This window comes from Carassius auratus, chromosome 19, assembly GCF_003368295.1.
Source record: "Carassius auratus strain Wakin chromosome 19, ASM336829v1, whole genome shotgun sequence".
NCBI lineage: Eukaryota > Metazoa > Chordata > Actinopteri > Cypriniformes > Cyprinidae > Carassius > Carassius auratus.
The window spans coordinates 14623184-14635318 of NC_039261.1; the positions used below are offsets into that span (position 1 = coordinate 14623184).

Here is a 12135-nt window from a genome sequence, read left to right on the forward strand (position 1 = left end):
TTGTAGTATAGACAGCATTGTTTCAGTATGATAAGATGACCAACAGTTTGACAACAGTTGCTTATTCTAACTGGTTTTCTGTAGAAATGCAAAAAGCATGTTGGAAAAAGTGGCTTGAAAGAGGTCTATCAAATGAGCTCTTTTTAACAAGTCATGAAAGACGGTAGATACAGTCTCAACCTCTTAATTTCAGATACTACTAATTTCCCTGATCTGATGTGGCAATATGATCAACCAATTAATCAATGATACTACAACGAGATGTTCCAGTATGATTCACCGCTGCCCAATTCCCAGAAAAATGAATCTGATTAATGGCTAAAGAAACACAAAATGAATGTCCTATTCATCTAATCAGTGACACGCATCCTTTGGCATTTCAAAAGTTGCTTTTGGTTGTACAAGAACAGGAAAAGAAAGTATTTCAGTCAACCACAGAGAGCCATGAGAGAGGAAGTCAACAGGGCACAAGAGGAGTGAGAAAGGAAATCTGGAGCGACAGAGCCGTCAAAGGTGTCACAATGGCGCCTGGATAAGTGCTGATGTTGGGGGTTTGGACAAATGATCCCTGGAAGGAAGTCAACCAGATAGGATTTCAGCTTAAACAACCAACATGACACAGAAAGAACAAGTTTACAAACATCAGAATTAGTAACTTAAAAAGAGAAAATTTTACAATTAAGAGCTAAACAAATTAAAGATGCCAAAATTGCTGAAAAAAATAGCATATATTGCCAAATATCAAAATAGTCTGTTTTATTCTCAATGTATTAAAGTTATAAACATGTCAGGCAGTGGTTTCACACTTCTTCATACCGCATAAGCAGCATCAATATCAGATCATTTCTCTCCCAAACATTTAGATACAGTACATTTCATTAAAATGTTTCCTCTGGCCTACTGAAATCCATTCATTTCATTCGTAAAAACATATAAAGCGATTTCTATGACCACTGGTTTTGCAACAAACCTACAACATCCTTAAAAAGCAATGAGAGCTCTCCCGGTCCAGGAAGAGCAGCTAAAACAAAAACAGGTTCAAGTACAGTACTTCAACAGAATGGCACAGAAGAGATGCGCTCCAGAGTTTTGGTATGTCAGTTACACAAGCCATGAATCATTTCTGGCAACAAGCTTGAACTTCATAGATTCAAAGGTGCTACATAATTGTCAAATGAATGAGTCTGCGCTTTTATACGAATGCATCGATCAAATTAGACAACAGTTATACACAATCTTCATTTATAATGATGTCAGGGACCCATAAGACTTGGCAAAAGGGTTTCAAAAGGGCTTTTAACACTCAGATTGGTCAGATCGTAAACAAAAAATGTATTAAAATTAAGCACATAATAATAATAAAACTATAATTAATTATATATATAATATTATTACAGTAATAATATATATTAATTATTCGGTAATTTCGGTTTTAATTAAAATCATCACAGAATAATGAAAAAAAAAAAATGGCCAGATTCTTTAGAAAGATAATAAATGCGTTTGCAATGAAAATGTCAAATTGTCATTTTTTTTTTTTGCATATATGCAAATATAATTTCTTCCTTTGACTGTTATTGTGAGATTCATCCAAAAGACACTGCGGTAGGATAAAATATAAAACCTTAAATTCCTTTTGGATTGATGTGAAATCAACTTGAAGGTCAGTACGTTCAAATAAGGAAAAATAAACAATCAGATCATTTTTCTCCATGTCGGAATGAGCGATTCTGCATAGGAGCTGTTTGCAGCATAACTCTGAGGGAAGATTGTTGCGTGATTGCTGCGCAAATACGATGCACCAACTTTTGTGCTGTTCCCAGCATTCCTGGGCGTTCCTCCCTAACAAAACAGCAGGTATTTTATACTCTCATCTTAGTGTTAACCTTCCCTCAACCTTTCACACCCTGCCTCTGTTTTCTTTGGTTTGAGAGGGCGTTTCTCTGCTCCTGTACTTGTAATAACATTTGTGAGTTTTCTCTTTCTGGTCTTTTGTGGTTTAAAGCTCATCCTCCTCAGCTCCAGCTGGTGTCATATTTAGTCCAGCCCTCAGGGGGAGCCAGATAAATTCTTCGTCCGCGGGAAATAAAGCTGACTACGCCCCTGTAACCGGCACGGGGAACCCCTGACTTCAAGTCGTCCATAACTCCCAGGTTGCGGGCCAGGACTTTAAAGTTGTCTCTGCTGGAGTACTGAACTCGATACGGCCCGGAGCCCTTCAGGCTTCCACTTTGCTGTAGTTCCTCCACCTTCACCAAGGGGGCGCTATACACTTCCTTTTCAAAGGTTTCATCGTACTTCTCCCTGACCAAGTAGGACAAGTCCGCTTTAGTGAAAGGCACAAATTCAGTATTGAGTTTTATGTAGCGCAGATACTGGTCGAAAAATTGCCCCAAACTGACACCTTTCCGGCCGAACGTTATAGTCCTCGAGATCTCGGGACGAATGCATGAGCGGTCCTTCCTCTGCTCTGGGTGCCGCATCCAGTCATCCCAGAATGCCTTGGGCCACTTGGGCTCCAGCTCTGCCCAGACTTCCTTCAGAAGCATCCATCCGAGGCCGGGAAAGAAATCTGTCCTGTAAAGGAGGTCAGCCTTGCCCGGGTCGACCAACCCATCCCGTCCATTGTCGTTCCAGGCGGAAATGCACCACAGAGTCGGATCCGATCGCAAGATGGGGTAGAGCGCACGGAAATACTCGAAAAAGTCAGGGGCTACCTACAAGATGAAACAAAAGCGGTTTAAAGACATAAAAACAAACAGATATTAACAAAAAACTATTTCTGGACAAAGATGTTAGGTGTTAGGTGAACATTTGTTAAGCCAGCTTGCTGTTTTATAATGATGTACAGAAAAAAATGTGTTTGAGCCTTAGGGAATCACTGTTGTGCTTAACTGTGATGCTCAGTAGAGCTTAACTAATGTTACCATTACAGTTAATCCACTGACCAGCTAAATGTGCTAAAATGAGGGAGCAAACCTGGAATACAATGGTTAGCAGAATCAATACACCAAACTGCCACTAAAGAACATTATCATCACAATTACTCTTAAACATTAGTCTCAGCAAGACTAGGGATGGGTAAAGATGGTTGACTAGTTAGTACCTAACAACCAGCTATACTAAATAGACTAAATAGACCAGGGGTGTCCAAACTGTGTCCTCCAGCGTTTAACTCCACCTTGCCTCAGCACAACTGCCTGGAAGTGTCCAAAATACCTCACAAGAGCCTGATTAGCTGGCTCAGGTGTGTTTACAGACAACCCAGATGTCTGTAATTGTTAAATGCTACTTAAGAGATTAATTAGCCGTTTAATCAGGGTTGGAGCTGAACTTTGCAGGATGGTAGATCTCCAGTAACTGGGCACCCTTGATCTAGAAGGTTTTAGAGCAGTGGTGTCCAATCCTGCTCCTGGTTGCCCACTGTTATGCAGAGTTCAGCTCCAACCTCAATTTCTAGGCATACTAGACATTTCCAGACAGGTTTGTTGAGGCAAGTTGGAGCTAAACTCTGCATGACAGTAGGGCTGGGCGATATATCTAATAATATGATCGTGCGCATCTAGTCAGTAAATCTGGTTCCGTGATTACCGCTAAATTGGCATCACCTGCTTTCAAATGGAGCGGCATTTAATAGACAGAGCCGTAGATCACTGAGAAGCTACGCAATATCACGTTCATTATCGAAGGCGATTCATTTGGGATAATGAACGTGATATATTGCGTAGCTTGTCAGTGATATACGGCTCTGTCTATTAAATGTCGCTCCAATTATAAGCAGGTGATGGCGATTTAGCGGTAATCACGGAACCAGATTTACTGACTAGATGAACATAACGTTTGATAAATCGCCCAGTCCATGACAGTGGCCCTTCTGGGACCGAGTCTGGAAACCCCTGTTTTACAGCTTTATTTATTCATTAATTTATTAAAGTGGTACTTTCGAAGCTATGATATTTTATGACAAGCCATGACATTTCTCAAGTTTTTCCTGAAAGGATTACATTCTTGGAAGAAAAAAAAACACAAGTAGTATATAAATGTCAAATCAAAGTCATGTGGTGCAATCTACAAATCTGGTGCAGCCAGCACACAGAATAATAATAAAAAACGGAAATTATGTTAAGCAAAGGATCCTGATGAGTCTTTTATCATATCAAATAATTTGACCTTTTTTATGACGCGACAATGTTAGTTCAGGTTGTAAAATGTCATGTGGCATGATATTTAATATTTATGAAATTATTTCAGGATATGTGGGGAAGAAAATACCCTATACACTTCTAAAAAAGACCTAACGTATACACACACATATGTTCAAGGTGTAAGGAATATATGATTACTTTTCACTCCACAATCATTCAATTACAATCTGTCCATGTCACGTTCATCTACACTGTTACTTGTCAATGACTCAGACATTTGAAGGCAACTATTACCTCGAGCACAACAGAGGTTTGTTTAAACAAAAACATGTAAATAACTTTATAACACTGCAACTACAGCCATCGAATCCATCACAGAACATAGTAATGAGTATGCAAAATAAACTAGTTTGCCTGAATACCCAAGTTAAACAAAGACCTTGATCCCTTCCTTTAAAGAACTCACAAGAAGACTGAAGCTTTACCGCTGTCCTATTAATGGGTTTTTTGGTGCATATTAGACTTTATAATCAGTTCACCTGTGAGAATTTCAAGGAAAGGTTCAGAAATGTGCAAATGAAAATATTCCCTCTGAGCGAGAGACAAGCTCTTATCAAAATTCCTCTCTGTGAATTATAAAAGAGGAAAAATGTGGCTTCCCTTGAGATATGGCACTCTAACTATGGGGACCTGGTTAACTTATAATGATGCTCAAATGCAGGATGGATATGACGACAGTGAATACCATTCATAATGAAAACATTTGCATTATCTTACCTCCAGGTCATCCTCCACAATGACCACTGTGGAGTAAGCAAAGACGTTGAACACTTGGTTGAGGGCCCAACGGTAGTGTCTGGCGATCTTGTAGTAGCCCTGGAACTTCCTGTGATCGGGTCGCACTGGAATGTCTGCGAGATCCGGTTGGCTGATGTGGGTTATCTGACTGCCATAGGAGCCAATCATCCTTGCAGTATCTGCGTGACCACAGTCCTGGCTGACAATGATTGGGTAAAGCTCAGCAGAAGGGCGGTACTGTATAAGTTTATCTAAACTTCTCTTCACAGTTACTCTGTCACAGGCAATGACGAGAATTGGGATAATGATCTGAGGACTTGGCTTAGTACGGCCTTCTTCATTTTCTGCCATTTTCTTGTCCTCTTGTTGGTGCTCTTTTATGATTAGCTGAGGTGGCGTAACCATTAGAACTTCATCTACAATCTTGTGACTTTCAGGTATTGCAGGTTTTTTAGGCTCCTCTATGTTCTTTTCATCTTTTGTGTCCTCAGATTCCCTCTTTCCCTGTTCTTTCTGCTGTTCCCATAATTCCCTGTGACTCTGAATCTGTTTGAGAAGCTTCTTCTGAGTATCCAGTTCTGATTCTACTTCTTCGGCCAATCTGATCACTTCGCCCGCCAATTCGTTAGCTCCGCCCACTTTTGATTTTCCACCTCCCCACTCCTCTCCGGCCCCTGGTTCAGCTCCGCCTCCCTCCCCAAGTCGGCCAATGGGAGGCCTCCCCCATAAGAAGAGGAGGAGCAAGGCATTCCAGGCGACAAATAGAAACGCTCCACACAAAATAAGAGATCCTTTTTTGCGAACCATGGTCCAGTGACACCACACAAGGGACCGCAGTGAGGAAAATGCTAGAAATCGGAGAAGAGGAAGATATAAATTTAGAGATAAAGATAAAATGACAGAAATTATTAATTACAGACGGACGAGAGTGAGGTAGAGAACAGAATATAAACAATTATTTTTTTTATTTTTTTTAATTTCCACTTCATGATGCACATGCCTTTTTGCCAAGTAATATTTACTGATTTTAATAAAGAAATGGCTTAAGTAAAAAAGAAATGGTGTTGAAAATTTGTATATCAAATGGGAAATAGCAGGTAAAATAAAATATTGAGAAAAAAAAATACTAGGGTATATTTACCTATTTGCATGTTTTCCATGATTAAAATTTCACTTCCCATTATATTTTCCTTTTAGTTATATTATTATTGTGTAATATATGTTTATATTATTAATAAAATAAATGTTTATACATATTTCTGATTTATTATGACAAACTAGCAAATCAAAAAAAAAAAATTATGTTCGAATTAATAAATCAATATAAATGTTTAAAAGATTGTATTTGCAATGAAAAAAAAAATACATTTAATTTTTTATTTGAATAAATAGATTACCAAAAAGAAAAAAGAAAAAACTACCAAAAATGCTATACAAAAGGTTCAAAGGACAGACTACTTTGAAAATATTTAAATGTTCTCAAAATGCATTTTTTCTTTCAAATAATATTTATTAGTAATTAAAAAATTATAAAAATTAGGTATTTTGTATGTTACATATATATATATTTTTTTTTACTATTATTTCATATGTTAGGCTTTACAGTGTCATTGTTAAATCTGTCTAAGGTCCATTACCAATGGAGAACTGTCGTTTGAACAGGAGTGGAGAGTTTGTCTTTAAAACTGCTGACTGTACTTATGATGAATCACCCATTGCAGCCAGTTACCCACAAGTCACCCACAATCTCTTGCAATGGCTCCAGCTACATTTATCACTGCATGTCTTGTCTTTACATTCACATCTCGTCATAGTAGTTTGGATGGGAAATATTGGACTAAAGACGTTTATCGCAGTATGATGGCCCTTAAATCTTTTATACACCAATGGCCTCGCCTATATTTCATCTGTACTACAGCTGCCTTCATCTCAAACACAAATTAGTGTATTTCATTCACCCCACTCCACAGGAGGGCTTTAGGAAGTACAAACTTCCCAGCATGCTTTGAAAACCCAGCTCTTGGCTGGTTGAGGGCACTCCGGAGTAATTAAAACTGACAGTTTGATCAGACCGCCATCATTGCAAAAGAGCACCCCGTAATTACCATGACAGTCAATGGTGAATTTTTTTTTTTTTTTTTTTTTTTTTTTTTTTTTTTTTTACAGTCGGATGAACTGAACCAACAATCACATCTGAGATATCACTTCTGGATCCCAATTAGCTGATGCTTTTCATGGGGCAGGCTACTAACAAGAGCTAGCCTATTTTTTCTAAATGGGCCAGACCAACATAGTTTGTATACCAGACAGGAATTTCCTTCTTAAAGAGGCCTACAATTCCCAAGAGTGAAATTCAGAAAGATTCGGTCTCATGAAGTCAGTTGCACTTTGGTGCCAAAGTGTGGTTTTATGTTACCATGTGGTGTTGCCAATGAACAGAAGTCTGTCACTGACGAAAGAAGAGCTGAACATCCATCCCTAAAACAGAAACGTGGCACTGCCCAGTGGTTCCTGTGTGGATTTACGAGGTCATAAGTATTCTTTGAGTAAGCACTTTTTCATTAGACACAAAACCCATGGCACTCATGAAGGATAGGGAGAATTATGCAGGCACTGTTTGCACAAGAAAAACAACATTATCCAGGTGGACTCCAGCATATAGTTGCATTAGTGCAAATGTTGTGTAACAGCAAACATCCCACGCTGCTGCTGACGTTGAGAAAGATGGACAGACTGACAGTATTGATCCCTGAGAGGAAATTCTAGTTGCTAAGGTCACATGGAGTCTAATAATTTAATTACTAACTGTAATTTCTACTAGTGGACAACTGTTAAGGGGTTTTCACTGGACAGTACTCACACACAAACATGTAAAAAGCAGAATGACTGGTTGTTGGGGTTGGTATCATTTTTATTTGTCTCTTATGTGCACCAAGGCTGCATATATTTGACTAAAAATACAGTAAAAATGTTGTGAAATATTATTAGAATTCAAAATTTATTTTTATATTTTAATATATTTTAAGATGCAATTTATTATATGCATATCATAGATATACAATATATATATATTAACTAATGTTAACAATGGACCTGACAAAAACACGTTTTTTATTGAATTTTAATTTATCTGATATTAGTTTAAACACACTGGTTTTCTCTAAATCTAAGCATAGTTAAACTAAACCTGTTAGTGATTGATAGGACGGATGAAATGACCGTTTTTCATTCTGAGCCGTTTACAGATTTCAGAGTTATGTTAGTCTGGTTGAGCAAGCACAGTTAACCAATGTGGCCAGATATCATCCAATTAATCGGATTTCTACAGGCTACTGCCAAAAAGGACAGCTATAACAGTGGTAGCATGTGGTTTCACTTTCTACTCCGAGCTACACTAAAGAAACAAGGTTAAAAAATGTTTTAGCCGTTTGCCTCTGAATGCACTGAAGCAAAGTCTTTCCACAAGAAATCTACCACTTACAAAAACCTGCTTTCTTTCTCACACTAGTCAGAACTACTGTTTAGCTAGTAAAAAAAAACTTTGCAAGAACAAAGTCCATTCATTGTTTGTGACAGAGCCGTGCACAAAAGTCAACACGGGCTCATAAGACTACTCATCATTCTGTACAGACCATACTGTCACTGATTAAACATTTCCATTTCATACACAGTCAGCGCTAAAGGGTTAAACAGCCAGAGAGTGTGTGAAGATGAGACATCAGAAGACCACCTAATAAAGTGCTTTGCACAGGAAAGGTGTCTGCTGAGCCATTAATAACCTCAGTAATCTTCTGCCTGAAACCAACTAATCTCCACTTAACCCTGTTAGACATCTAAGCATTCACTCACAAATCTACAATCAGCAGGACACAAGGAACCCATTTAGGCCTTGATGGGCTTGAAACGCGTCTCTCTGTGCTTTTTCCTGAGGAATAAACAAGACACAAAAACACAACCAGTTCCCAGTTGTGCCCGCGCACATGCTCCAAGCATAAGGTTTCATCAAAAACACCTGGAACCGAACGTGTCCACAAGACAAGACTTATTAAACAAGCAAAACGCAAGACTGTGCATGCAAAGATCGTAAAACATTATAAAGAGCATGCTGAATGGACAACATAGAGAAAAACATTATAAATACAAAAAAGCAAGAGACGCCCACAGATCATGTAGTGCCACAAAGTGACACAAGACGCCCAGAAGTTGCTTGTTTGGTAGTGGATCGTGTGGAAAAGGGTTCAGAGGTATCATTAAGCATTACCTGGACACAGAGCAGACTATGTTTCCACGTCTCTTCCCCAACTCTTCACAGAGAGCTGATCAGCCAGAAACAGATGAGCCAAAAGAGAGGGGAGGAGAAAGGAAAGGGAAGTACTGTACCCATGCAAAGAGCCAACACTGCCAGTTTACGCTCCAAAGTGCTTTTAACACCCTCCTTTGCTCGCATTAACACGCGTGACACCCTGAAAGGTTCAGTCCGTCACTTCCTTATAAAGATGGAAGTCCAGTTGTTTTACAGTTCTCAGCATTAAATACAGGAACGCTTGTTTAGAAATGTTAGGCTGAAATGAAGAATTACAATGACATTTTCCTGCAAAAATGCACTACGGGAAGCAGAATTGTTGTTATAGCTTTGCTACAGTTATGGTTACTGAAATAAAAACAACGGGAACCACCAAAACAATACAGATTTCAGAAACGTCTTAAACTGATGCAGGAGATCCCACATTCATTTATGATTATAGAGTGTAAAAATGATTGTTCAACGCTGAAAATAAAACAAGATCATTGGAGTGCGTCTTTTTACTTTAAAACCTCATGGTTAATTCAACGTGTAATTATTTATCAAATAGCCTTTCTGAAGAAAAACCTTTTCTACATAATTTATTACCCCAGTGTACTGTTATTTTAATAGCATTTTGAATTTTAATTTTTTACATTTTTCAGTTTTAATTTTAAGTTTTAGTAATAATGTTAAGTTCCTTCTTTAAACATTTCTAACTAGCTTATTCTATTTTTAGCTTTATTTTAGATTTTTAAAAGGGGTTTAGTTTTATTTCATTTCGTTTTAATAATTTTAGTAGCTACTGCAAATTAAAACAAGTCAACATTTCAAATTTTCTTTTAGGCTACTTTTTAAGTTTTCTATTTCACTTTCAGCATTATTTAAATTAGCTCCAATGCATTTGTAAAAGTTCTACATTGTATAAAGCAATAAAAACACTGATTCTAGTCCGTGAATAGGTTTCAAATGTGCCTCTAAGACCTTTCACTGACAACAATATATATTTTATGCTCATTACTATAACATTTGACATTACAATCGCACGCTACATTAGATAAGTTTATGAATAATCATGGATAACTAACCACAACGATTCCTAAAGAAGCGCACAGACTCACTCGCCGGATCCTCGTGAGCTCGAGCTGAAGAACACGGTAACGTTACAGGTTTTAGTGATGGGTACGATGACGTGGCTTCAGGGTTTACTAATACACGTTTGACCAGTCCCACAGCTTTGGTCTGTCATCACAACACCAGCAGAAGGTCCAGGACACACGGAACTGACCAAACATGATGTTAGAGCTTCACCTGGACGGACTCTCTCTTGTAATCCACCGAGAGAGAGAGAGAGATATCATCCACTACACTAAACACCAGGGTCACACCGAGAAGGATGTGTTCACACACATACTCTGGTTTGAAATACAAACACTCTCGCTATTGATGTAACAGTGGCTAACACTTCCACACACCGCAGACCACGACCGCTGTGTCCCTCACCTTTCATCATCTCCGGACAGGATGGGGTTAAACAGCGAGATGAAGAGACGAAGAGATCTTCATCTTCATCGGTCGCCTTCACCCGGCGCTGCTGTCAATACTCGGGTCTCTCCAGTCCTGCAGCTGTCGCCCATGTCCCTCTCTGCCCGTGTGTGTGTGTGTGTTTCACATCCGGTGCTTGCGGCTGGCGAGGTGAGCACGCGCTGTTCCGGACGCTTGTTTTAGCGGCGGTATTAACAGTTGTGCACTGACGGAGGGCTTCGTTTGACGCCGCTCCCGCTACTGCTCTCTCTCTCTCTCTGTGTGTGTGTGTGTGTGTGTGTGTGCAGGCAAAGCGATTCCCCACTTCCGGATTGACTCATTAAGTAGGACCCGCCCCCTTCGCCATTTCCCTAGCAACAAGACGCCTTAGCAACCGTCGCGATGTGGTGATGGGCCGCTGGATGCTTGGTGTCTCTGTAATAACTCCATGAACAGGTAAAAACAACTAGGGTCATTAGAATTATAAATTAAGAAATATATGAAAAATTTATCCCATTTTGGGAACTTAATATTTGGATTTTGTCGTTAAAGTACATGCCGAGGTTTAAATCGAAATACAAACATTTAAACAAATGAATAAATACAATTAGAATAAATGAACCCTCGTATGTTGAAGTCACAATCAACTTATTTGATCTTTTTAACATAAATCAATAAATAAACAAACAAAGTATAGTATTGCTATATATATATATATATATATATGGTTGGAAAATCGATCTAGAAAATAAAATCGAATAAAGTTAAAATGCCTGACACATAACAGAAATTGCAGGAAAACAAATAGTCATACTACCATGATGTAGAAGAAATTTTAATGTTAATAGCCAACATGTCTTTTTATTCTGATTGAATTCATTAATTAAATAAGAACCTGACATAACATTAAATATATCTTTTTTTATATATATATATATATACAAATACATTATATTATATATTTTTTGGTCAATTTTATTTCAGGGCTTTCATCTCAACTGAGAAAACACATCTTGCTTATTTTATTATGACGACTATTTAATATTACATCTAAAACTATGACTATAGGCTAGACATGTTGCATGTTAATTGTACTATATGTGCCTCAAAGTATTTTAATTTGTGTGTATTTTGTGTTGCTCCATAATGAAGGTGAAGGTGAAGTGACATTCAGCCAAGTATGGTGACCCATACTCAGAATTTAACCCATCCGAAATGCACACACACAGAGCAGTGAACACACACACACACACACTGTGAGCACACACCCGGAGCAGTGGGCAGCCATTTATGCTGCGGCGCATAAAATCCGGGCCCCAAAATCCTGCCCTGGTGAAGAGTGTCAAAGGTTTTGTAGCCAATCACAGATTTGTTTGTTGAGCTGGT

General features: G+C 38.4%; 1 protein-coding gene and 1 long non-coding RNA gene across 5 annotated transcripts; one reads left to right on the forward strand and one right to left on the reverse strand.

Moving 5' to 3' along the window:
- Window positions 1-734: 734 nt before the first annotated feature.
- On the reverse strand, window positions 735-11043 carry LOC113119527 (alpha-1,3-mannosyl-glycoprotein 2-beta-N-acetylglucosaminyltransferase-like). Of its 4 annotated transcripts, none has more exons than XM_026289072.1 (3): window positions 10729-11043; window positions 4923-5791; window positions 735-2717 (listed from the first exon to the last, which is right to left on the reverse strand). In XM_026289072.1, the coding sequence occupies exons 1-3, from the start codon at window positions 10736-10738 to the stop codon at window positions 2016-2018; spliced, it is 1581 nt and encodes a 526-aa protein (XP_026144857.1). In that variant the 5' UTR covers window positions 10739-11043; the 3' UTR covers window positions 735-2015. The 4 variants fall into 4 exon arrangements, with proteins under 4 accessions (XP_026144857.1, XP_026144860.1, XP_026144859.1 ...); XM_026289075.1 differs by lacking the exon at window positions 10729-11043 and adding an exon at window positions 10347-10703; XM_026289074.1 differs by lacking the exon at window positions 10729-11043 and adding an exon at window positions 10314-10703.
- On the forward strand, window positions 10780-12023 carry LOC113119534 (uncharacterized). Its single transcript, XR_003294465.1, has 3 exons — window positions 10780-10920; window positions 11058-11205; window positions 11902-12023. It is a non-coding gene; the product is annotated as an uncharacterized LOC113119534 (long non-coding RNA).
- Window positions 12024-12135: the final 112 nt, after the last annotated feature.